This window comes from Anser cygnoides, chromosome 17 (assembly GCF_040182565.1).
Source record: "Anser cygnoides isolate HZ-2024a breed goose chromosome 17, Taihu_goose_T2T_genome, whole genome shotgun sequence".
Lineage (NCBI taxonomy): Eukaryota > Metazoa > Chordata > Aves > Anseriformes > Anatidae > Anser > Anser cygnoides.
Genome location: NC_089889.1, coordinates 4,300,581 through 4,323,175, shown reverse-complemented (window position 1 = coordinate 4,323,175; position 22,595 = coordinate 4,300,581). Strand labels below are relative to the sequence as shown.

At 45.7% G+C, this 22,595-nt stretch overlaps 2 protein-coding genes across 2 annotated transcripts; both read left to right on the top strand.

Annotated features, from left to right (window-relative positions):
* The first annotated feature begins 304 nt into the window (after nt 1–304).
* Nucleotides 305–6,356, top strand: BRI3BP (BRI3 binding protein). Its single transcript, XM_066979379.1, has 3 exons — nt 305–545; nt 1,407–1,509; nt 2,159–6,356. The coding sequence occupies exons 1-3, from the start codon at nt 348–350 to the stop codon at nt 2,575–2,577; spliced, it is 720 nt and encodes a 239-aa protein (XP_066835480.1). The 5' UTR covers nt 305–347; the 3' UTR covers nt 2,578–6,356.
* A 167-nt stretch (nt 6,357–6,523) lies between these two features.
* Nucleotides 6,524–22,572, top strand: DHX37 (DEAH-box helicase 37). The gene is made up of 27 exons (XM_048073934.2): nt 6,524–6,683; nt 7,389–7,558; nt 7,722–7,834; nt 8,200–8,518; nt 9,226–9,374; nt 9,869–9,961; nt 10,427–10,523; nt 10,979–11,092; nt 11,803–11,904; nt 12,404–12,518; nt 12,836–12,931; nt 13,528–13,604; nt 14,312–14,450; nt 14,711–14,787; nt 15,371–15,603; nt 16,028–16,139; nt 16,732–16,838; nt 17,477–17,665; nt 18,051–18,175; nt 18,423–18,539; nt 18,656–18,828; nt 19,223–19,337; nt 19,536–19,673; nt 20,024–20,118; nt 20,561–20,634; nt 21,478–21,575; nt 22,166–22,572. The coding sequence occupies exons 1-27, from the start codon at nt 6,563–6,565 to the stop codon at nt 22,243–22,245; spliced, it is 3,438 nt and encodes a 1,145-aa protein (XP_047929891.2). The 5' UTR covers nt 6,524–6,562; the 3' UTR covers nt 22,246–22,572.
* The last annotated feature ends 23 nt before the right edge of the window (nt 22,573–22,595 follow it).

Below are 22,595 nucleotides of genomic sequence, written 5' to 3'. Positions count from 1 at the left end.
TCCAGAAGCGGAGCCAGGCCCTTCTCGAAACCAACAGATGCGAATGGGGCATTGTGATTACGCGCTGGGGCGAGCGGGATGGCGGGGCGGGATGGCCTCCCCTGCTTGGAGGCTGCAAGAGGCGATGGATGAAAAGATTATGATGGGGATTTCAGGGGGTTAATTGCTCAAGGGATTTTTTTCCTTGGGGGGGGGGGATGCGGGGAAGGGGGGGCGGTGCACTTTCGTGCACCGCCCCCCCTTCCCGCATCCCCCCCCCCCCCAAAAAAAAAAAAAAAGAAAGAGGCGGCGGGGTTCTGGGGGAGGCCGGCGGAGGGCGCCACGATCGCGGCGAGGCTCGGGCGGCCATGGCGGCGGGGAGGCTGCTGCTGCTCGCCCTGCTGCTGCTGCTGCTGCTGCTGCTGGGCGGCACGGCGGGGCCCGGCGCCCGGGCAGCCCGCAGCCGGGGCTCCGAGAAGCAGAACAGCCTCCGCCGCGCCGCCAGCGGCCTCTACCAGGGAGTCAGCGGCCTCTTCGGGGAGGACAACGTGCGGGCCCTGCAGAAGGTGAGGCGGCGGGCGCTTCCCCCCCACACCTCCGCGCAGCCTCCTCGCGTCTCCCCCCCCCCCCCCCCCCCGGCTCCGCTGCCTCCCTTCTCGCCGCCCTTCCCTCCCTTCGCGGCCTCCCTTGGCCCGGAGGCTGCAGGGGCAGAGCCTCGCTGGAGGCCGCCCCCCCATCGGAGCTGGGCCTCGGCCCCTGCCCGAGCCCCCCCCGCGGCCGGAGCCTCGCTGCGGGAAGGGAAGGGGCAGGGGGAGGCTCGGCGTGGGGCAGGCGGCGGAACAGGGGGGCCGAAGAGGCCTCTGACTGAGGGGAGGGGAGGCCGCGGTCTCCCTCCGGCTGAATGCGGCTGGCTTGCAGCGGCGCAGCCCCCGCGGGGGCTTGCAGGGGGTGAGGGGGGCGGGCAGGCACGGGAATCCGTCCCCTGGGCTCCCCCTGGCCGGGGAGAGGAGGGGAGAGGAGGAGGAGGAGATGCTGGAGATGCTGGATGCACCCAGGAAGCCACTGGAGGCACCTTGGTGTGATGACCGGGGCATCTCCCAGCTGCTCGACCAAACTCTGACTCCCTTCACCCCTGTCCATTCCTTGTGCTAAGCGTTTTCGTTAAACTTCAGCACAACAGTAAAGCTAATAAAATCCGTTCAAACTCCTATTAACATATAGGCTTACATGCCAAAATACCTAAATTAAGCCGGTAAGTTTATGATCTGCAGACAAAAAAAAAAAAAAACAGTTATGTCTTTTGTCTTGGGGACTTGAAAATATTCTGCAATTTCCGTTTCATGAATTCTACTAATGACTAGTAAGTTGCACGTGTGTTTAAGGAATTGAGGATTTATTTTTTTTTAATTCTCAATTTTATTTCTCAGTTTTTCTCAAGGTTGACAGAGAGGTTTGTGAATGGGGTGGATATATTAATGGACACATTCTGGAGAATATGGACTGATTTGTTAGATGTTCTTGGAATTGATGGTAAGTGTGATGCTTGTCAACCCTTAAAAGATTATCACATGTATCACTGCTTACATGAGTGAGAAAATAATTATGTTTTATTGCAATGTATAAAACATTCACCAGTGTTATCTCTATCTATTTTACGAGGCTTTGACTTTGCTGTTAGTAACCTCAAACAAGAGACGTAAAACCAACCACTCCATTTTGGTGTATGTATCTACAGGATGTCTGTAAAACGCGTTACAGGTCATGGCTGATTTCTTGTTATCGTCATTAAAAGGATTCCATTGGCTAGGAACCATATGCAAAAACAAAAAAATGAAGAAGGGCTAGAAGAAGGAAAGATGCAATTGAGAGCCTTTAGAATATAAATTTTACAAAGCAGGCTCTTTATCTTTAATGTGAACTTGGACCTTATGCCTGACGGCAGTTTGTCCTTAAAGAATCTTCAGTGTCTCTACTTCAAAGGAATTCAGTTACATCATTAGAGCTGGGCCAGTGCTTTGAGGACGGTCCATCCAGAAATGGATGAACTAGCTCTACCCCTTATTTTAGAAAAACACAGTCATGGCCCCACCGTGTGACTTTGGAAGCTGTGCTTGCTTTTTTCCATTCTCGCTTTTGAGTGCCCTCATTAATATTCTGTAAATTTTCCTTTGTTTTTCAGCCTCCAACTTGACTCACTATTTCAGCCCAGCAGCAATTGCCAACAACCCAACCCGTGCTCTTCTGCTGATTGGTGCCATTTTACTTGCCTACTGGTTTTTATCTCTCTTCCTTGGATTCTTCTTCTATCTCCTGCACATGCTGTTTGGTCGCTTTTTCTGGATTGCGAGGGTTGCCCTTTTCACCCTCTCATGCGTGTACATCCTGCAGAAGTATGAAGGTGACCCAGAGCACGCAGTCCTGCCTCTCTGCTTTGTTGTAGCAGTCTACTTCATGACGGGGCCCGTGGGATTTTACTGGAGAAGAAACAGCAACAGCAGCCTTGAGGAGAAGATGGACCACCTGGACAGTCAGATCAGACTTCTGAATATACGTCTCTCCAGGGTGATTGAAAACCTGGACAGAGGCAGTGACCAATGAACCAACCCTACAGACCACTGTACACCAGCTCTAGAAAATTCCTAAGCACTGTCTCATTGGAAGTTACAAAGCAACAAAGCATCACATGGTAAAATGTGTGCAAAGTTATAACTTTTCATCATGTGTAAGACTAATTTATCTAGATTATACACTCAGCCATTATACTTGTAGGAAGAAAAATTAAGCTGTATATTCAGAGTTTTATCCAGTACTAGAATTTTATCAGTAGATAAACGCTTACTTTTACAAGCATTTAAAAACATCTTTTGTAAATTTTTTATAAAGCAAATTGAGTAGTCTTTCAAATATTGAAATTGAGCTCAACATATGCAAATTTGACATTAAGAAGTTAAAAAGAAAAAAAAAAATCTCAAGCTACCAAACACTTCTATTGAGAAGTAACTGCTGTGGGTCCACTCGTTTGTTTTTTGTTTTTTTTTTTTAAATCACAAATTTTCTTCTTTTGTAGTTGGCTTATTTCATTGACTCAAAGTTGCCTTTCATAGAGTAGTGGATGAACAAATTTTCTGGTATGCAGGCCAAAAAATTCACACCATAGATTCTTAATAGGAGGTTGGGGATAAGGGAGAAGGATGATTTCATAAATGTGAAGTCCTGAAATGCCAGTCCCATATGAGGAATTGAGAAGTGCACATGTGGCTTTATTTCATTGCTTTTCCTATCAGGAACTTAAATTTGATGTTTGGAAGGAATCGAGTTTAATAAGTTGACACAAAGGAAGAGATGTAGTGTGACAAATCATAACCTATATTTGATCTTCATAATGAAGCACATTCCAAGCATCAGTGCATGGAATAAAACATGATTTTTAACAGCGGGACCCACGTACTTTCTCAAAAAAGGCAGCAGTTAAAACACCTGCAAATGTATTGTTGCTTAAAGCTTTCTCAGGACCAATAAGCGGCAATAAATTCTCTTCAGGAAGATCTGGATTTTTTTTTTTCTAAAATTGTGATAGTTTTATAGGAGCTTTTTGCTTGAAGTCTGTGTCCTCACTCTATTGGGTTTCGGGAAGTGAATCCCCTTACGAGAAGGGTGTATTAAGCAGTCGCATTTCAAAGCGATGTAGGAGCTTTGAAGCAGTTTTATTTTGAAGGATTTATGTATTTGTAACCTTATAATTAACTAGCTTGGTAGACGACCACTGGCTTTGTAAGGTTTGCTGAAATGTACTGAAACAAAGGTAACCTCAGGGAGGAAGGTCTTGTAAGTGGTTTAATGTAGTAACCGATAGCATTCGAGGCTATAACGGGGGGTGGGAGGGGAGGGAAGCATCTAATTCCTTAGTGATGAGCACAGTACCAATACCAGGAGAGGTAAAAATGGACCACAGCTGAAGAAAAACATACTTCCTAATACCGGAACGATTAGGTAAAGAAAAGCTGCAACAAAAATCGGTCCGTGCTAGGGACTGGCCAAAAAGCAAGGGGAACAGATACGAGTAGATGATGCACGTGCCGCGGCCTCGCCGGTGAGTGCCCGCGTGCGGCTGAGCACGGCGTGGTGCTTGGGTCTTCAGCTTCTTGTCTCGTTGGGCACAAGTCCGCTGGATGTGGCGCTTAACTGAATGTAACTGTGGGGTGAATTTATTTTTCTCTTCGTGCTGAAGTTTAGCACTCTTCTTAAAATATGTGTTACTTGCCTAAGCTCTTTTGGTCTGTATGTGATGTTTACATGAATGATTACTTTAAAATCCATTTTTATGGCCTTCACGCCGACCTGCGGTCACTTCAGCTCAGCGCGGTTGAAGTTCACATGTAGTTGACATTGTTCCAATCAGTTTTATTTTTTTCTATTGGATCTGCAAATTACTCTGACCCAAGAAATGCACAGAGTTGCAAAGCAACTGCTTTTTATAACTTAGTCTTTCCCATAAACGGATAAGTACTATGGCAACAACCAGCCTGCTTTGTGAAGCTGGAAGTTGAACTTACAGTATATGCATTTTTACAGCTCGTTTTCCGTTAGTATTACAGAGTCTTCCCTGTGAACTCTGTTTTCCCTGCTGTTGTGCACCGAGGACGGAGCTAAAACACCAACCTGGAAATTAGGAATTGATTAGCAAAGATGGTCAAGTCTTTGTGTTTTGCTAAATCTGAGGCCTGAGGACCAAAGTCTGCAAACCTTGCTCATGTAAGCGGCTCTATTGACTTCAACAGAACGATGTGCATGAGCCAGTTTTGCATAGATTGTATTTTATGTAATCCATATTTAATGTTGAAATTAAAAGTACTGAATCATTTATATATTAAGAGCAGTCTATTATAAAGATTACTTTAAAAATACTATATAAAAATTAGTTTGGGTTATAGCTTCTCCCTGTGTCTGTAATCGTTTCTTAGTTTTGTAAAAATGAGCCCTCCCTATATTAATACTCTTAATTTTGATCACCCTGCTGCTTGAAAAAAATATTTTTGTATTCACTTGCATCCCATGTATAGCAAAATGTTATGTGAAAAGCAGTATATATAAAATTGGATATTTTTAATCAGTATTTTTCCCAGCGCTCTGTTTTCACGTTAGACGAATTCAAAAGTAATGATTTTTTTTAAAGCACAATCTAGTCTTCGATATGTATACTTTAAAAAAATGCTCTGTATTTTTAAACATGCACTGTAGTGAAAACGCTTTTGGGACATGAATGTGGTATTATATTTAATCTCTTTCAACTTACTTTTGTAAATACCTTTACGGATACTTCCCATACGAGTCACCTAGTTTATCCATCCAGTTTTTGCTCTGTTTTTTAGAACTCGTTCCAGTGACAGTGGTCACATTGCTTTTCCATTGCCATGGATGTGAGCAGCTCGTATTAATGCAGAGAAGCGCAGGTATCGCACGCGGGTAATTACGCCCAGGCGTGGTTTCTGCCAGACGCGCCCAAGGCTGTGTTGCCCGTGGCAGTGGCGAGGACGGGAATCAAGCCCAGACCCGCAGCTCCCAGGCTTTGGCTCCAGCCCCTGGGCAGCTTTGCAGGAGGTGGGCAGCAGCGTTGGTGCTCCTGCAGTGCTGTCCCCTTGGCGAGCAGCTCTTAGAGCAGCACGGGCTGGGCTGTCTGAGGGCAGGGAGGCGCGCGTAACGGCGACGCCTGCCCTCAGATCCGAAGGCTCAGCACCTCGAACGCTTCCTATTTACCTTCCCGTTTTCAGCAGCTGCTCGGAGTGTCACCTTACTCACTGGGTGACACAACAGCGAAAGATGGGCTTCAAACTGTCTGGTGTCAGAAATTCCAGGAAGGTCTTTAAGTGTTTTAAGCTCCATGCTTTGAGACCTGACGTTTGAAACTCCTGTAGTATTTTCAATACATGAACATCTTTGCTAAACTAACAATTTAGCAATTTCTTTGAGAGTAGACGCCTCACCTATAGATAACTGATCTGTCGTACGCAGAGTGTAACGCTTTTCCAAGTGGTTTTGGATGTCAGAGTACCATGTATACAACCTGGTGTAGTTCAATGCTGTACTTAATAGCGCGTCCTTCAAATCGTGGTTTGCTTTTCAAGACTCGTTGCGTAGTGAATGTGGAAAATAGACCCGTGTAAACCTTAGCTCTTTGGTGGTGTACAAGTTTTTTAGGTGTGATTTGCCTCACGTACCGATCTGTATTTGGCAGCTAATGACGTAAACGACCGTAAGTTCTCTTTGTCCGGGTTGGAAAATAAAAGGTTTTATCGTATCCGCATGTATTTTAAACTTTTGGATAATTCCATCCACCTGTGATGACAGCACATTAAAAGAAAATCTTATTGCCTTTTTAATCTGTGGTCGTCTTTGCTGCTGGTGCGGGGGGGGGGGGGGGAAGGGTTGGACGCGGCGGGGGCCGGTCTCGAACCCGCGTCCACAGGAGGAGAGGCGCGGCCCCGCCCCCCGGCCTCGCCCCGCCCCTCCTCGCGAGAGCGCGCACGGCCCGGAAGTGGCCGCAGCCGCACGTGGGGCCGGGGCCGCTCTCGCTCCCGCCGCCGCCATGGGCCGCGCGCGCCGCCGGCACAACTGGAGGGCGCGGGCGGGGGCGCGCGGCGCCGCGCAGGCACGGCCCCGGGAGCAGCCCCGGGAGCAGCCCCCGCCCGCCGAGCTGCAGCTGGGAGGTGTGGGGACGGGACCGGGACCGGGGACCGGGGACATGGGGGCTGGGACCGGGCCGCACGGCGGCTGCGGGGCCCTGCCCGAGCCCTGCGGCCCCGCCGGGACAGCGCTTTTGCTCGTTAAGCTGTTCTGAGCTTAATGAGCTATTGCGCGTTAAGGTGCTGGTGGTCGTTAATAGCAATAGTGGAGCTCGTAGCTCAGTAAGCTATTGGTCATTAGTAAGCTATTGCTTATTAATATGCTATTGCTTATTAATATGCCATTGGTTATTAAGGCGATTCATTTATTAGAGCACTTCTGCGGTGGGCGCTTGCACCCTCAGAACAAATGTCGCTTGTCAAAAATCTCTTTTCGTACACTGCTATCATAAAAACGTCATTAGTGCAGATTTTTATTATTAAAACCGGCTTATTTTGGGGAGACGCATGCTCGCCCCCGTCCTGAGCTGCCCCCGTGCCCTTTGATGCCGGGCGGTTAAAAAATAAATAATAAAGGGCAATTTCACATTCTTGTTACCAGCCAAGTATCGACGCGCCGATTTCATGGGGTTTTGCCCTTGCTGATAACTGGGATTTTTCTATTTTTTGGTTGGGGGTGAGGGTTGTGTTTGTGCAGCTAAATCTGGTAAGGTTTGCAGTGAGGCTGTCGAGCAGCGTGCTGAAAATAACCGGCCTGGCGCAGGTGAGTAACCAAACAAATGCTTGCAGATGGGGCACCGCTGAAGGGAGTTGACGAAAGTAACGCCCTGGTCCTGCCAGCAAAAAAGGCAAAGCCAAAAAAAGTACCGAGTGCTGTGCAACGCCAGAAGAAACCCCTGAGCAAGAAACAGAAGAAGAACTTGCAGAAGATTTTAGAGCAGAAGGAGAAGAAAAAGCAGGTATGTGGCTGCTTGGTCGTACCTCTGGTGTCGCGACTCCTGATGTGACTTCACGGCAAGATCTGCCAGAGCACAGCCTTTGAAACTCACGGGCTGATCTTTAGATGAAACTACTTGCTGGTGAAAATAAGCTCTGACTTCGGTCGTTTTTTTTCCCTTGTAGCGAGCCGAACTGCTCAGCAAGCTGAACGAGGTCCAGGCTTCTGAGGCAGAAATGAAGCTTCTGTACACTACGTCCAAACTGGGCGTTGGGGAACGCATGTATCAGGCCAGAAGGTAAGGCGTTACGGGGAAGAACCATTCTGATCCGTTGCAGTGCCTGATAACTGGGCAACCTTCTTGGCTTTATTTATTTTCCTCTTAGCGCATACAGGTTCTTCAGAACGGATTGATTTAAATAATTCCTATTTTTATGTGATAACACAGAGGAACGTGTGATCCTCGGAGGAACGAGTTAACCTCCCTGAGTAACCCGTTGTAGCGCTGCACCACACACAGGGTGTAGAAGTTTTTCCTGTCTGGTTAAAACCTGTGCTCAGGCCCAGGCAGTGACTTCTGGTGATGAATTTTTCTGTGGAAGATGCCTCTGGCCTGAGGTCCCGGAGAGCATTGACCAAACTGTAGTTGATGCGTTGTCCTAGGGTGGTGCAGGAGCCAGGGAGTGCTGTACCTGAAAAGATCAGGAGCATCAGTGGTGCAAACAAGAGAAGGCGCAGCTCAGAATCCGAGCCTGAGGAAGAATCCAGTAGCGAGGAGGAGGAGAAGGAAGAACAGAAACAAGAAACTGAAAAGTCTTCCACCAGTGATTTGGATGCTGCTGAAAAGCCAGAGGAAGGCACGAAGAAGCCCGTGGCTGACCAGCAGGCTGTTCCTACTGCCCCGGTTTGCCAGACAGCGTCCAACAAACCGTCTTGCAAGCCTGTGATTTTCGTTCCAGTGGACAGGTCTCCTGAGATTCAGGTGAGACAGAGCAGTAAAGCGCTTATCAAGGGCCTGGGAAATTACAGCATCTTGCATCAGATTAATTCACTGCAGACACCGTAGCATTATCTCGTGTCTGGCAATATACTGCGTGGGGCAGGGTGCACTTAGGGTCAGGCAAGTTGTAAAAATACGTCTGAGCTTTAAGCCTGTCTAATGTAGCAGAAGGAAAACTAGCTTTGTTTTAGGATATAGGCATTGTTTCTAGTTTTTAATGTATAGTCCGCTAGCAGTCTTTTATCATTCTTCTCTGAGAAATCTAGCAAAGTCACCTTCAGCTCTGCATCGTGCTGTATGTGACGCAGTTTTATTCCATTTGACGTGGGTAGGGTATTCTGCAGAGCTGGGAAGAGTTTGCGTGTCTTTGAACAGACGAGGCAAGGTTGTGAGAAGAGTTGTTGTTGCAAGTGCTATATTAATAAACTCAAGGGACTCTGAAGTTTCGCAAATTGAAGTGCAGGAATTGCCAGATTGCCAGCTTTCTGACAAGACGTTTTGATGAGTCTAGTTCTTGGACACGCTGGTTTGATATCAGTTGGTTTAGAGCTTTCCGAGCCACAAAGCTTGCAGAATTCCTTTCCGTGGGTTTTGTAATCTAAGCTACGTAACATTTTTGGTCCTGGGAAAAACAAAAAGGGAGCAAGACACAAAATGATGTGAGTAAACCATGTACCGTTTTATTTTAGGAAGCAAGACTGAAGCTGCCAATCTTAGCTGAAGAGCAAGTAATCATGGAAGCCATTAACGAGAATCCCATTGTCGTCATATGTGGAGAGACGGGAAGTGGTAAAACCACACAAGTACCCCAGTTTCTCTATGAGGCTGGTTATACCAGGTAGGAGTCTTCTTTTATATGCGGCAAATGTGATTAGAAAAATTGAAGCTGAGCTCAGTCACTTCAGATGTAGCTTCTTTTATTCTGAAATGGCTGAACTGGCCATGTTTCTGCTGTGCGGTGGTAGTGGCCGTGTTGAATTGGCTTTTAAAAATGTGAAGGAGTGACGTGGAAAACCCTCTTCACGTAAGCAATCTTTTGAAACCTCTCAGGTAAAAGTTTTCTTCAAAGTCACTGGCCTGTCTTTCACGTAGGAGCTTTAAGGTCTACCTGTTCCACATACTTTAACTTTTGCTTACAGACGTTTGTTTTTACCTTTGCAAGAAAATGTGTATTTTATAAGCTTGGGCACCTCGCAAGATGCTTCTTGCGAGATGCATCCAGTTTCTGTGCTGCAACTTCAGAGCAGTTGTGCAGAAATCCCATTGTCATCTTTCTAAGTTTTTAAAACAAACAGCCAAAAAATCCTCCTCCTCTTTCCTTGCCCCTTTTAGTTCAAATGGTATCATTGGGATCACCGAGCCTCGGCGTGTGGCTGCAGTGTCCATGTCTCAGCGAGTCGCTAAGGAAATGAACTTGTCCCACAGGTGAGAAGGAAAAAAGATGAGACCTTGCTGGGAAGATTGCACTGCATATGTGATAGACTGAAACAGAAATTGATGTATTGCTGTTCTGTCTGGTGAGAAGCTGTGGTGGGTTACTTAAAAACTCTTCTGTGGGGTAAAAAAGCGCGTGGAGATTTGGTGCTAACGGTGGTTGTACGTAACTTTTTAGGCAGGGTTTTGTGGAGGTGGTGTGTGGGAAGTGGCCCTAGTTTGTCTCCATACGAGAAAGTGTCCCACAGCAGTCAAATAATTTAAAGCAAAATCGCTGTATACCCCAGCTTCTAGCATTTCATGTGTGCTAGGCTCTGGTGAGCTGATGGGGTGCTTTTTTTTTTCTTATATTGGCATTAAGTCTTAGTTTAGTTAGGTTGAAGGCTGCTTCCTGGTCTGAAATTTCCCATTTCTCTCCATGCTTTTTTTTGTGGCTGCCCTGGTGTTTCCTCACAGAGTGGTTTCGTATCAAATACGATATGAAGGAAATGTTACAGATGAAACACAAATCAAGTTCATGACAGATGGCGTGCTGCTGAAAGAAATTCAGAAGGTAAGTTGCTCTTCTCTGTGCTAGGAAAAGGAAGGTGTCATGCTGCTAGAAAGAGGTGCCAGTTGCTTTGCGTGCATTTGTTGCCAGCCTTTCAAAGCAAAATCCCTTTCCGCACTGGAGACATATTTCATCTCAGCCCTTTATGTTCCTGCCCTAGCCTCCAAACGTTAGGTTATCTTGCTGTGTTATATGAGAGCAAGGAAGGGAGTCTTGGAAAACAGGCTGCTTTGTGTAGCCTTGGGGATTCAGGTCTCTGCTACACTACTTGCGTAGGACTTTCAGCTAGAGATGGTGCCGTAGTTCCCTGTCAGATGGCACGAGGATAAACGCATGAAACTGTGCTCAAACGTGAGAGAGACTGGGGGGGGGTCGGTGCTTGTGCAGCCATGGGTTGTCTTGATTTAAAGATATCCTCAAGTGAGGCTTCCTGCGGTGAAAATATTCTCTCTTCTCAGGATTTTCTGCTTTCAAAGTACAAGGTGGTTATTATTGATGAAGCCCACGAAAGAAGTATGTACACGGATATCTTGATAGGCCTCTTGTCTCGCATCGTGCCTCTTCGTGAGAAGGTAAGTTTTACAAGCGGGTGTCCTGGGGAAGGGGGTGTTAGACAGGAAGGGGCTCTGTGTGAGGATGGAGGGGACTCTGTGACGTGAAAATCGATGGAAATCTGACAAATGTTGAAGTAACACTCAGAAAATGTGTTTCTCTTTTCATGTGATAAGAGAAGCACAGAGCCTACAAAAAGAGGAAGATAGTAAATGTTTCAATAAACTTCTCAGGCAATATCCTATTGCAGTGCCACAAGAAACATGTAAATAATTAGAATTATCTGCCTGTCAGAAAGCAAGATGCCTACTGTTGCACTGCAGTAAGCCAGCCGATAACGGTGTTTAGGAGGAGACTTTTCCTGCAGACACTGAAGTATTTGGTCCTGGGAGATGCTGGAGGCTGGGGTTGGTCCCTGCAGGGCAGCTCTTGGCGTCTGATTTTGCTTTTCATACGGATGTATAAGAAATGGGGAGGGAATGCAGTGTTTTAGAGGTAAGCTGCTGACAGTATCAGGAGTGCCAGTGCAGGTTCCTGTGTGTTTGAAGACGTGTTGCACTTGGAGGTGTGTGTGTCCTGTCACTTGACGTGGTGCTTTCGTTGTCTTACCTTGCGAGTGCTTTGGTGCTGGCACTTGTGTCCGGTCCAGCTAATAGTTCCGGGTTTGTGTGCTGTGTAGCATAAGTGCCAAATGCCTTCAGGCAAAGAATAACACGTTGTGTCCCTGCAGAAAGGGCTGCCACTGAAGCTGATCGTCATGTCAGCTACCCTTCGCGTTGAAGATTTCACGGAGAACAACAGGCTGTTTTCTGTTACGCCTCCTGTTATTCAGGTATCATTCTTGTCGCTGGGATCTGTGCCAGATGTAACAGCTAAAATACAATGAGAGCTTCCTTTATAAAATAAAAAATAGGACACACTAATCTGTCCATTTGGTGCTGAAATCTTTCAGATGTCAGTTTAAAAAATGGTTATTTTGTTTAGACTATTTTTTCTTTGGGGACTTAGTGTTTTTCTCTCCACTTCTATCAAAGTTTCCTCTGGCAGAATTGGTTTATTTTGAAAGACTGGAAGTTACAGTTTGGTGGAACTAGAAAGCCTCAATCCAAGCTCATGATTTGGAAGAGAGAATTGTCTGGTTTCTGTCTTGTTTTCATGGTGTTCAGCACAGACAACACTGATAACCTCTGGGGGTCCTGTGTTTTGTAGGTTACCAAAACCCAGAACAGAACAGAATTCAGGGTGAGCTTATCTAGTTCTCCCATGGTGTCCGTAACAATTGTGCTGGCGTTACAAAACATGGCTTGCTTGCTGTTGTATTTCCACTCCAGGTAGATGCAAGGCAATTCCCTGTAACTGTCCATTTTAACAAGAAAACCCCCCTAGATGACTACAGTGGGGAATGCTTCAGAAAAGTGTGTAAAATCCATCGAATGTTACCCTCAGGTAAGGTCACCGTGGAACCTCTCAAATTCTTCACACTTCACATATCTGGAGTTTTCTGAGTTTTTTGGTGACTTCAGCAGGAAACTAATGATGTATTGTGCATCATAGCAGGTTTTTCTTGTGAAAATTATCCTTCACTTAAGTCAGGGTTACATGAAAATGTTTCTTGAAGGAGTAGTGGAAGATAGATGCAGTCAGACACACTCTTCCTCCTTGTTACTTCACAGTGCATTTGACCTGTCTTTTTTCAAGACCAAGATCTGAAACCTGAGCTGAAATACTTATGCTGACCTTTAGAGTGATTTCTTCTCTTGCAGGTGGGATTTTGGTGTTTTTAACAGGCCAGGCAGAAGTTCACTCTCTCTGTAGGAGGCTGAGGAAAGCCTTTCCCTTCCAAAAAAACAACAGTGCAGGTAATGCTACAGCATAAAGGACTGTTACACTTGGAATTTCTCTCTCTGAGAAATGAGCTTGCTTTGCACCTAAAATAAGAGCTTTTATTTAAAAGCCTCTAAAAAGGGTTGGGAGAGGGTTTAATGTGGATGACTGTGATAACTGTTAAGCTTGTGCCGTTTTGAGTTTGGGGAAAAGCTTTGTGTGCATGATGCCTTCCTGCTCCGCAGAACGCACTGCATTTCTTCACTTTCTGTTGGGTGTGAATTACAAGTGGAAATGCTGCTTCTTGTTGGAGACTGTTTAGGGGATAGTGGGATTTCCGAGGCAATTTTAGAAAGTTAAATTCTAATATAGCTCAGCTAATTGTCTCCTAATTCTCAAGGCACACAGTCGCTGTATGTGCTGCTGTTGATCCTCAGTATGTTTCCTAAAGGAAATATTAAACTTGTGCATCGTCCCTGTCCCCTCTGCCTTCAGTGTGACTATTTACTTTTTTCATACCGTGATGCTTTTTGAATCCTAAAAAAGGTGGGAGTGGGAGTAGACTGTACGCTCTCTTTTCTGAGAGGAAAGCATGCTCGGCTAATGGTAATTCCACTGGCTGTTTTTGTAGGAGTTGATGATGACAAAGAAGAATCAGTGGAAGAAATCAGAAAATTTAAGAAATCGAGGAAGCGGAAGAAAACTACGGTAATGTGTGATGGCTAGAATTCCTCCAAGAGACAGGAAGGAGCAGGTACCTCCCTGTGAAAGAGTACTCCTGCATAGCTCTGTTCCCTGTCAGGCTGTTTCAGACTTGCATGAAGACTTGTGGCATACATGTGTCCCCCTCAGGAAATGTAGCAATACTGTTTACACTCATAGCTACTACATCATGAGAAGTAGAGTGCTAAAATGTGCCCTTGGCTATTGTGGGCGGGAGACTGATTTCCCTTAAGTACTGATGATTAAAACTTTAATGGAAGGAGTTCCAGACTTGCTGGCTCCAGGACTGTTCCTCATCTTGCCATTTGTTATCCAAAATTGACACCGATGTGTCTGTGATGGAGGGTAGCATTTGGCTTCCACCCAAGTCCAACCTGCACTTTGTTAGGAGGAGGTCGTCATGTTACAAACCTGCTGTCCACTGACATTAGATCCCGGTAGAAGTAAAGAAGTTTTACCCTTTGCCACCGTCTGCCCAGTGAAGGAACTTGTCTCAGCACAGGATGCTGTTTAAAATAGTTACTTGGGTTATTCCCCCCTTACTCTCTGTTTTGAAATACAAATGAAATCTCAATCTCTCTGCCAGCTTCAGGTCAACATTTGGAATAAACGCTCAAATTTGCAATAAGCATTAAGAAGTGCTGTCTGTATCCCACTTAAAACTTTGTGGTCTTCTTTCCTGTGCTTCTCAGGCACTTCCCCAGATTGATCTGGACAATTACTCTGTTGTACCAGTGGATGAAGGAGATGAAGATAGAGATGCTGAAACTGATGATGATATTGCAGGATCTGATGTTGACCTTGATTTAGGAGATGGAGACTCAGAAGAAGGTTTGGCACTTCAAAAATTAAAATTTCTTATCTGCAGTCGTCTGTGAGATGTGTGACATAAAATAGCCATCCTTAGCTAATGTGGTGTGACAGCACATCGGACCTGTGTAATGGAAAAGCTAGTAAGGTTTTCCAGATTCAGCTTTATGCCAAATCATTTCTTGCTGCTTTTTAATGAAATTATATTCAGGGAGACATTGGGGATAAGCCTGGAAGCTGACTCACTGTGTATTTAAGATTATTGTTTTGTTTCTTCACAGATGAGAAACCAGATTCATCGCTTCCACTCTATGTGCTCCCTCTCTATTCTTTATTAGCACCAGAGAAACAAGCAAAGGTAAAAGATTCATATTCACAAGAGCAAATGGCCCTTGCTGATACACGGCATTGTCGTCTTAAGTCACATGTGTTTTGTGAGTTAAAATGTCCACCTTGGACTATCCATCAGTGGGCAGACTTGAATGGCTCGATGGGAAGGTTGGGATGGGTTTGGAGCAGGCCTCGTGTGGGCTGTGATCTCCCTGGTGTGCTAGTTCAGCAGGCTGGGAGACGTGAAAACCGACAGTCCAGTAGCACGTTAAAATTACTCACAGCCATGGGGCGCGTCAGGATCCTGAATTTTTTAGGAATTCTTGCATTTCCTCTTGGGCTTCAGAGGTGACAGCAGTGTGTCTAAATACGACTGGCCGCTGCTGCCTGCTCCACTTGGAGCCCATGTGCTACAAATGCCTGTCTGAGGGATTAACTGAGCTGGATAGAGACCTCCGGAGCTGGAGGCAAAGAGTAAGTCTGTAGTCTTGCTCTTGGGTTCCACCTGCAATGCCATACGCATCGTAATCTCCTGCAGCCCACATGAGCTGACTGCCTGTCTCTTTTCCCTTGTTGGCAACGCGTTTCACACACCCATCTGTTTGTTGCAGGTGTTCAGGCCTCCTCCTCCTGGCACGAGACTCTGTGTTGTAGCCACCAACGTAGCAGAAACATCGCTCACTATCCCGGGCATCAAATACGTGGTCGACTGTGGAAAAGTCAAGAAACGTTTCTATGACAAAATTACTGGAGTTTCGTCTTTCAGAGTCACCTGGATATCTCAAGCTTCAGCTAACCAGCGGGCAGGTCGGGCTGGCCGGACTGAACCGGGGCACTGTTACAGGTTAGCTGGCTGCTGGAAGAGGGTTAGGCAAAACAAAGCTCAGTGAGTGTCACTGTGAATTGGACAGCTTCCCTTGTCCCCCTTCACAAGGACCCAGTGGTGCTTGAAACATTTGGGTTTGTCTGCTCTTCATTCAAATGGGAGAGGTGAAGCTGAATGTAAATTGTCGCTGATAATGTGGGTTTGGCAGTTTGGCTTCTCAGGGGCTTTTCTGTTGCTGAACACCCTTATTTAGGTGGCCAGCATGGATTAATTTTATGTCTCAGCCATGTTAATAATTACATTATTATGTAAATAGTACCCACAAGTGCCTTATTTGTGTATTCTTTTTTTTTTTTTTTTAAATCCCTTGCCATTTTTTTTTATGTACATCTCCTGAGTTAAGATTTTTTGCAAGTTTCTAAGCCTGTTTCTGGTCCACTAGGTTATATTCTTCAGCAGTCTTCATGGACTTTGAGAAATTTTCCGCTCCAGAGATAACAAATCGACCAGTGGAAGACTTGATTCTGCAAATGAAGGCACTGAATATAGAAAAGGTGAGGTGTAAACCTGGCTTTGTGCTACAGAGCTCATAAAAATGGTTGCCCCTAGGAGCCAGAAACAAACACAAATGCCTTTTATCGTCATTGCTTGAAGCTGTGCCTTGTGTTAGAGGCAGAGCCCTGGGACTCCCTTTTCATTCTGCAAATAGCGGAAGCTGCTGTGAATTCCACTAGACCTTACCAGACAAGGTTGTTCTGGTAATAAGAGCTTTCGCATCATATTCTCACTAATGAAAAATCCCCCTGTCAAAATAGGGATTGTGTTTTGAGAGTTGAGTGCTTTCAGAAAGCACAGTGCTTACAGTTAGACCTTAAAACAGCTTGCCCTAGGCAGTGGCTGGAGTCAGCGGCAGCTAATGGTGATGCTGGTATTCCATGTCCTAATCGTTTTGTTCTAAGCATTTCCTCCTATTATATGGTCTTTCCTCTCCCTCCTGGCAAGCATCCTAAATGTTTTTTTTGGTACACGTAAACGAACGGAAGGTTTTCACTCCCTTCTAGGACTTCTTACTGAGCTAGACTGCTTTTTGGTCAGAGCCATGTCAGTGATGTACTGAGAGGCATTTTCTTCTCTTGGTGTCTGTAGGTAATCAACTTCCCGTTCCCAACACCACCTCCAGCGGAAGCACTTGCAGCAGCTGAGGAGTTACTGATAGCCCTGGGTGCCCTGAAGGAGCCCCCTCTGACAGGAAGGTAATGTCTGTGGTCACCCACGGATTTCCTCGTGGTGATGAAGCTACCGAGGCAGTGGGCACTGCTGTCTTCCCTCCTGCTTTTCCATCTCAGCCCTTGCATCTGACAGTGTGCCTTCTTACCCAGACAGATGGACATTATAACAGCCCCTGGTTTGCTTGGGTTTGTTTTGCTGGCCCTATGTGTATTTCGGTACTAGAACGTGGCTGTTGGAGCCGTTGGGAACAGGCCACTCTGCAGCAATTGTCTTTGTGCTCAGAGTTGGAGCAGAAAGGGCCTGAAGCACCACCGTGGTGTTCTGTTGTGTGCAGGTCTGAGCAGCTGAAGATGCTATTTGGCTGCTGGGCTGCTCTGCTGGGAACCAGAATGCTTCTAATTCTGCAGCCCTGAAGCACAGGGTGTCATAGCTGCTGGCACAGCCTGAGGATTGGGCACGGAAAGGCACTGCTAGGAGTGCTGGGTGCAGGGCAGGTGGGAGCTACGTGAGGAAGATGAATCTTTGCCCTAGCATTGTGGACCAGCACGTAACAACAAAGTTGTGACATCAAATGAATTGGGCTGGCAAAGGCAGAAACACAGATTTGTATTAATGCAGGACTTCATTGCGTGTTTTTTTTTTTTTTTTACTCCTTCCACAGGCTAAAGGAACAGCAGGCAGCAAAGCTGAGTTGCCCTATTAGTCCCCTGGGTAGAGTAATGGCAACTTTTCCTGTAGCCCCCCGCTATGCAAAGATGCTGGCATTAAGCAAGCAGCATGACTGCCTGCCTTACACCATTACCATAGTGTCTGCAATGACCGTTCGGGAGCTTTTTGAAGAGTTTGACAGGTGAGTGAGTGACCCTAACGTCCTTATTTATATAGAATCATAGAATGGTTTGCGTTGGAGGGGACCTTAAAGGCTATCTAGTCCCAACCCCCTGCTGTGGTCACGTCCACCACCCACTAGATCCGGTTGCTCAAAGCCCCATCCAACCTGGTCTTGAAAAAGTATAGGATGCATCACTTTGTCACAGCTCAGTGATATCGCAGTGCCAGCTTCTGAATCCCTGGTGGCGCTGAGCTCTTCTGTAGCTTGTTTTTAAACCTGCCCTCAAGCTCTGTCTTAGTCCTGTGCTAGAACTGTGTAGTAGAAATTTCGATGCCTCTGTTACCTTGAGGCCCATCTGCATGTAAGCGCAATCCTGACTTATGCTGTCTTCTGTTTCTTTCAGGCCAGCAGTGAGCGAGGAAGAGACAGCAAAGCTGAAGGGGAAGAAAGCAAGGCTTTTACAGATTCAAAAGATCTGGGCTGGGCAAGGGGCATTGCAAAAGCTTGGAGACCTCATGGTGATGTTAGGTACTGCAGACAGCGATTTCCCTGTGCTGTTAACTTCTGTTCTCTTGTCCTCCCCATCACTCTGACCTCAGCTTCATACAAAGCCATCCTTCTGCTGTAGAACTGACTTAAAAGTGTATTTTCTAGGCTGTTCTCCAGGCAGCCTCCAAGTGTCCCAGGCTAACACACAGCCCCAAATGAGGGGGAACTGTGGTATGCACACGCCAACTGTGACAGCCATTTTCTCCACCTGACTGTTCACTTCCAGGAGCAGTGGGGGCCTGTGAATATGCTGGGTGTACTCCTAAGTTCTGTGAAGAAAACGGGCTCCGATACAAAGCCATGCTGGAAGTCAGGCGCTTGAGAGGGCAGCTAACAACAGCAGGTAAATGGGTTTTGAGATGAAATGCCATGTTTATCTTCTTTGGGGGGCAAAAATTCAACTGGTCTCTTTGTTCCTTTACTATTGAAATGTAACTCGCCTTTTTTTTTCCCCCACAGTGAACTCAGCCTGTGCTGATACTGGCCTCTATGTTGATCCAAAGATGAAGCCCCCAACAGAAGCTCAAGCAACTTACTTGAGACAGATTGTGTTAGCAGGGCTGGGGGACCACCTTGCCCGAAGGGTCCAGGCAGAAGAACTCCTGGATGAAAAGTGGAAGAATGCCTACAAGGTAAACAGCTCGGTGTGCCTGAATTCCTCTTCCCTCATGTCTGTGGGGCAGAGAGGCACTCCTCTGCAAAGCCTGGGCTTCTGGCTGGTTACAGCATTGGGGCTGTGAGTGCTGGCTTTTCTCCATACAATTTAAGTTCCCAGTGTTGCAATTTCCCAGTCCTCATGTAGGAATTGTTATAAAAGAGCTAAGAAGTACCATTAGTTCATCTTGCAGAATGCTTGATGTCTCTAGAGAAAGTGAAGCAGGAAAGTATGGTGTTATTAAAAACCTCCATCACTTAAGGAAACGCTGTAGATGTCCATCTGAGAGAGCTGAAAATGAAATACAATCAAGAAATTGGATTGCCAGTAACTCATATTACTCTGCTTCAATCCTCTGTGCTTTCTTAAAGACTGCTCTTCTGGACGACCCAGTGTTCATCCACCCAAGCTCTGTCCTCTTGAAGCAACTCCCGGAGTTTGTGGTATACCAAGAAATTGTTGAGACTACAAAACTGTATATGAGAGGTGAGGCTGCTGTGGTCCACACCCGTTCTGCAGACGTGGTTAGGAATGCGGAGGTGCCTTGGCAGAAAGTTGACTTGAAAAATGACATATAACGACTGTGGAGATGAGATCCTGACCGTGTCCTTTCCTCATAGGACTGCTAATGAGTGGCAGCTCCTGGCAGGAAACCTTCATTCCGGTATGTTTTCCTGTTCTAAGGTGTGTCTGCAGTCGAACCCGAGTGGATTCCTGCCCTGTTGCCGCCATACTGCCACTTTGGGAAGCCTCTGGAAAATCCTCCTCCATCTTACTGCCCCGAAACGGGCAGGATTCGATGCCACAGGCCGAGTGTCTTTTGTAAGCTTCTTGAAGTGTCTCGCTATTTTTTCCTAAGAGCTGTCCTATAGTCATTGTAATGTCTCTTAATGAGACTGTCCATAATAATAATGATAATAATAATAATGGACTGTTCAAAGGGCTTGACAGTGGTTTGAGTAGCTCCATGGGATTAAAAGTATTTAAATAGCAGCATCTTCCCATTGGCATGGCTGTTTTATGCCCAGCAATTACCCGTGTTCAGGAGCAAGGCTGCCTGGGTGGTGGCAGTACCTCTCCAGTTCTGTTAGCACCTGTATTGGCACATTGCATGTGAAAATTTACCCTCCTCTTTGACTGTGTAGGAGATTCAATGAGATCTTTCTTTCCAGATCGAGTTAGCTGGCAGCTCCCTGCTGTGGAAGTTGATTATCCAGAAGGTATCGATCGCTATAAATACTTTGCCAGGTTCCTGCTTGAAGGAGAGGTAAGTGCCCAGCTGCATCACTTCCTTGACACTAACAATGTTTTTAGCCTAGTTTCCAGAGGAGATGAGGCTTGTTTTCTTTCTTTTTGTGTCCCTATTCCTTATAACTTGCCAACGGCTGCAGTAATTTGCCACGTTAGGTGGAGAAGATATCTTTAAAAAGTATGAGATGGCATGAGAATCAGATGTTGGGTGAAAGACACCCAAATTTAAGTCCTGTTTTCTCAAAGGAGAAAAGCTATAGCTTGTGTATCTCCATTCTGAGAGACAGGAGTTGTGTAGCAAGCCAGTCAGGACAAGATTGGTATGGAGACGTGCATGGGAGAGAGACAGTAATAGAGGATATGAGACTGAAATCTGCAGCAGTACGTGTTCATTGATGGTTGTCTCCACAAAACAATTTACCTTGTTCATTGTATGCTTATTATGACATTTCTTCCAGGTCATTGAAAAGTTGGGTTCTTATAAGCGGTGTCTGCTCTCCAGTCCTCTCATAATGCTGAAGACGTGGTCCAAGTAAGTTGTAAAAAGCGAAGTTTATTTTCAGCACTGAACACTTTTAACTTCCTTAAAAAAAAAAAATCAATGGTGGGAAGGGCGTACTAGATAGTGATCTAAGATGTAGTTGTAGGGAGGGGAAAATCAGTTTTCTTACCAAGAAAAATTGTGTCTCCAGAGAGCTGGGCTATTTTAAGGGCAGTGTGAAAGCACACGCACAGCCCCACTGGTTGCACTGACCCCTGCAGGCTGCTTCGTGTAAGTAAACTGCTCACACGTGTGTCTGTCAGATCGGTGCCGTTACTTTTCTCATTTCTCTTCGGGATTTGGCCAATTACACTGTCCTTACTTCTTTTCAAAAACATGTTTCCAGTTACCTTCCACCATGTTTTTTCTTATGGTTCTGATTGTGTTTATAGAACAGTGACCCTCAAAAGGACAGTTATTGCTTCCCGTGATCTCCCCTTGTTGCCCTCTATTGCTTACCAAAATAAGCTTTTTCTGAGTTGTCTGAGTTCTCACGGAGTTGATAGATTCAAGGATTTTGAAAGCGTTCCCTAAATATGATTGATGTCACAAATTTTAATTTGTAGGACCCTTGGGTAACAAAGTATTTTCCTTATGTAGTCAGTGTGGAGTTCAGCATGGCACCTCTGGATTTCTTTCTCTTTGCTGCGTGAACTTTTTTGAGTTAACGACACATCTCTGTATCCAGAGGCCGTGTGTTTTTACATTTGTATTTAGCCTTTCAATAACATTAAGAGTATGAATTCAGAAAGGTGAGTTGAATGCTGTAACACTTCGCTAAACTGAGCTAATGAACATTGCTTTATTGCACCATTTTATTTTGGACTCATTTAGACTTCAGCCCAGGACAGAGGCCCTCCTGCAGGCTCTAATTGCTGAAAAATGTGATAATCGTGATGCTTTACTGGATGCATGGAAGAAAAATCCGAAGTGTAAGTGTTGTGCTTGCTTAATCTTTAGTCATATCAGTGGGGACTTTGTAGTTGGCATTTTGAAGTATAATTAAAAAGGTAGGCTGTTTCACTTGATATGCTCTGTATAGGAAAAATAACGTCTGTTTTGGCTCTTGGGAAAGACTGGAGTTTCCTGTACTTTTGAAAGAAACATTTCTTTGTATCTTAAGAAAACTTTCTTTCTCTAGTTCTAATCACAGTGAAGTTGTTTGGTTTGGGCTTTTGAAAGCCTAGACTGTCAACGGATACATTAAAAATTCTTTGCCTGGTAAAATGGATTTTGGCCCATATTAAGGTACCAGATTATGAGAGTTGTTGATGCAAGCAGCAGTGAAATGTAAAAATTCCCCTGGATTACAGTGTTGGCTTTCACAGTAATTCTTCCTTACTCGGTGCTTTTATATCTGCATTCAGGTGTCCAAGCTCCAGCACTATCCCAGCGATGGAGAGATGGCTCTTGCTCTCAACAAGGGTCTTGCCTTCATTCCTCAGCCTGTCTGCGAGCAGGCTGATGCCGTCAGGTCTGCTCTTCCCAGCAGCCGTCTAATCGCTCCTCTCTTTTGTTCCAGATTTGCTCGCAGCCTATCGTCAGTGGCTCCCCGAAGCTATGCATGATGATCTAGCCAAGAACTGGCCACCAGTACAGTAGCACTGCGAAGTGCCCGAGTGTGTTCCTGGGGGACTCCTTTTCTCCGAGGTGTTTTGAGAGCTTGGGTTCCCTTGGAAATCTGATGATGCAAATACACTTGCTAACTGCTAGCAAGACCTTTTCAGAAGTGAACCAGCTGTTAGCTCTGTTTTTCTGGGGAAGCCCGCTGTGTTCTCAGAAGCCCTACCAGCTCTTTCACTGGTATTTTGTAATATTAATGTTTGGATAATTGTATCCATTGTATTTTACCAATCGTTTGCTAAAGTTTCTCTTTGGACTACATTAGTCATACGGACTACAATAAATATGTATCATTCTTGGTTCGGATGGGAGAAATGTTTTCTATGTAG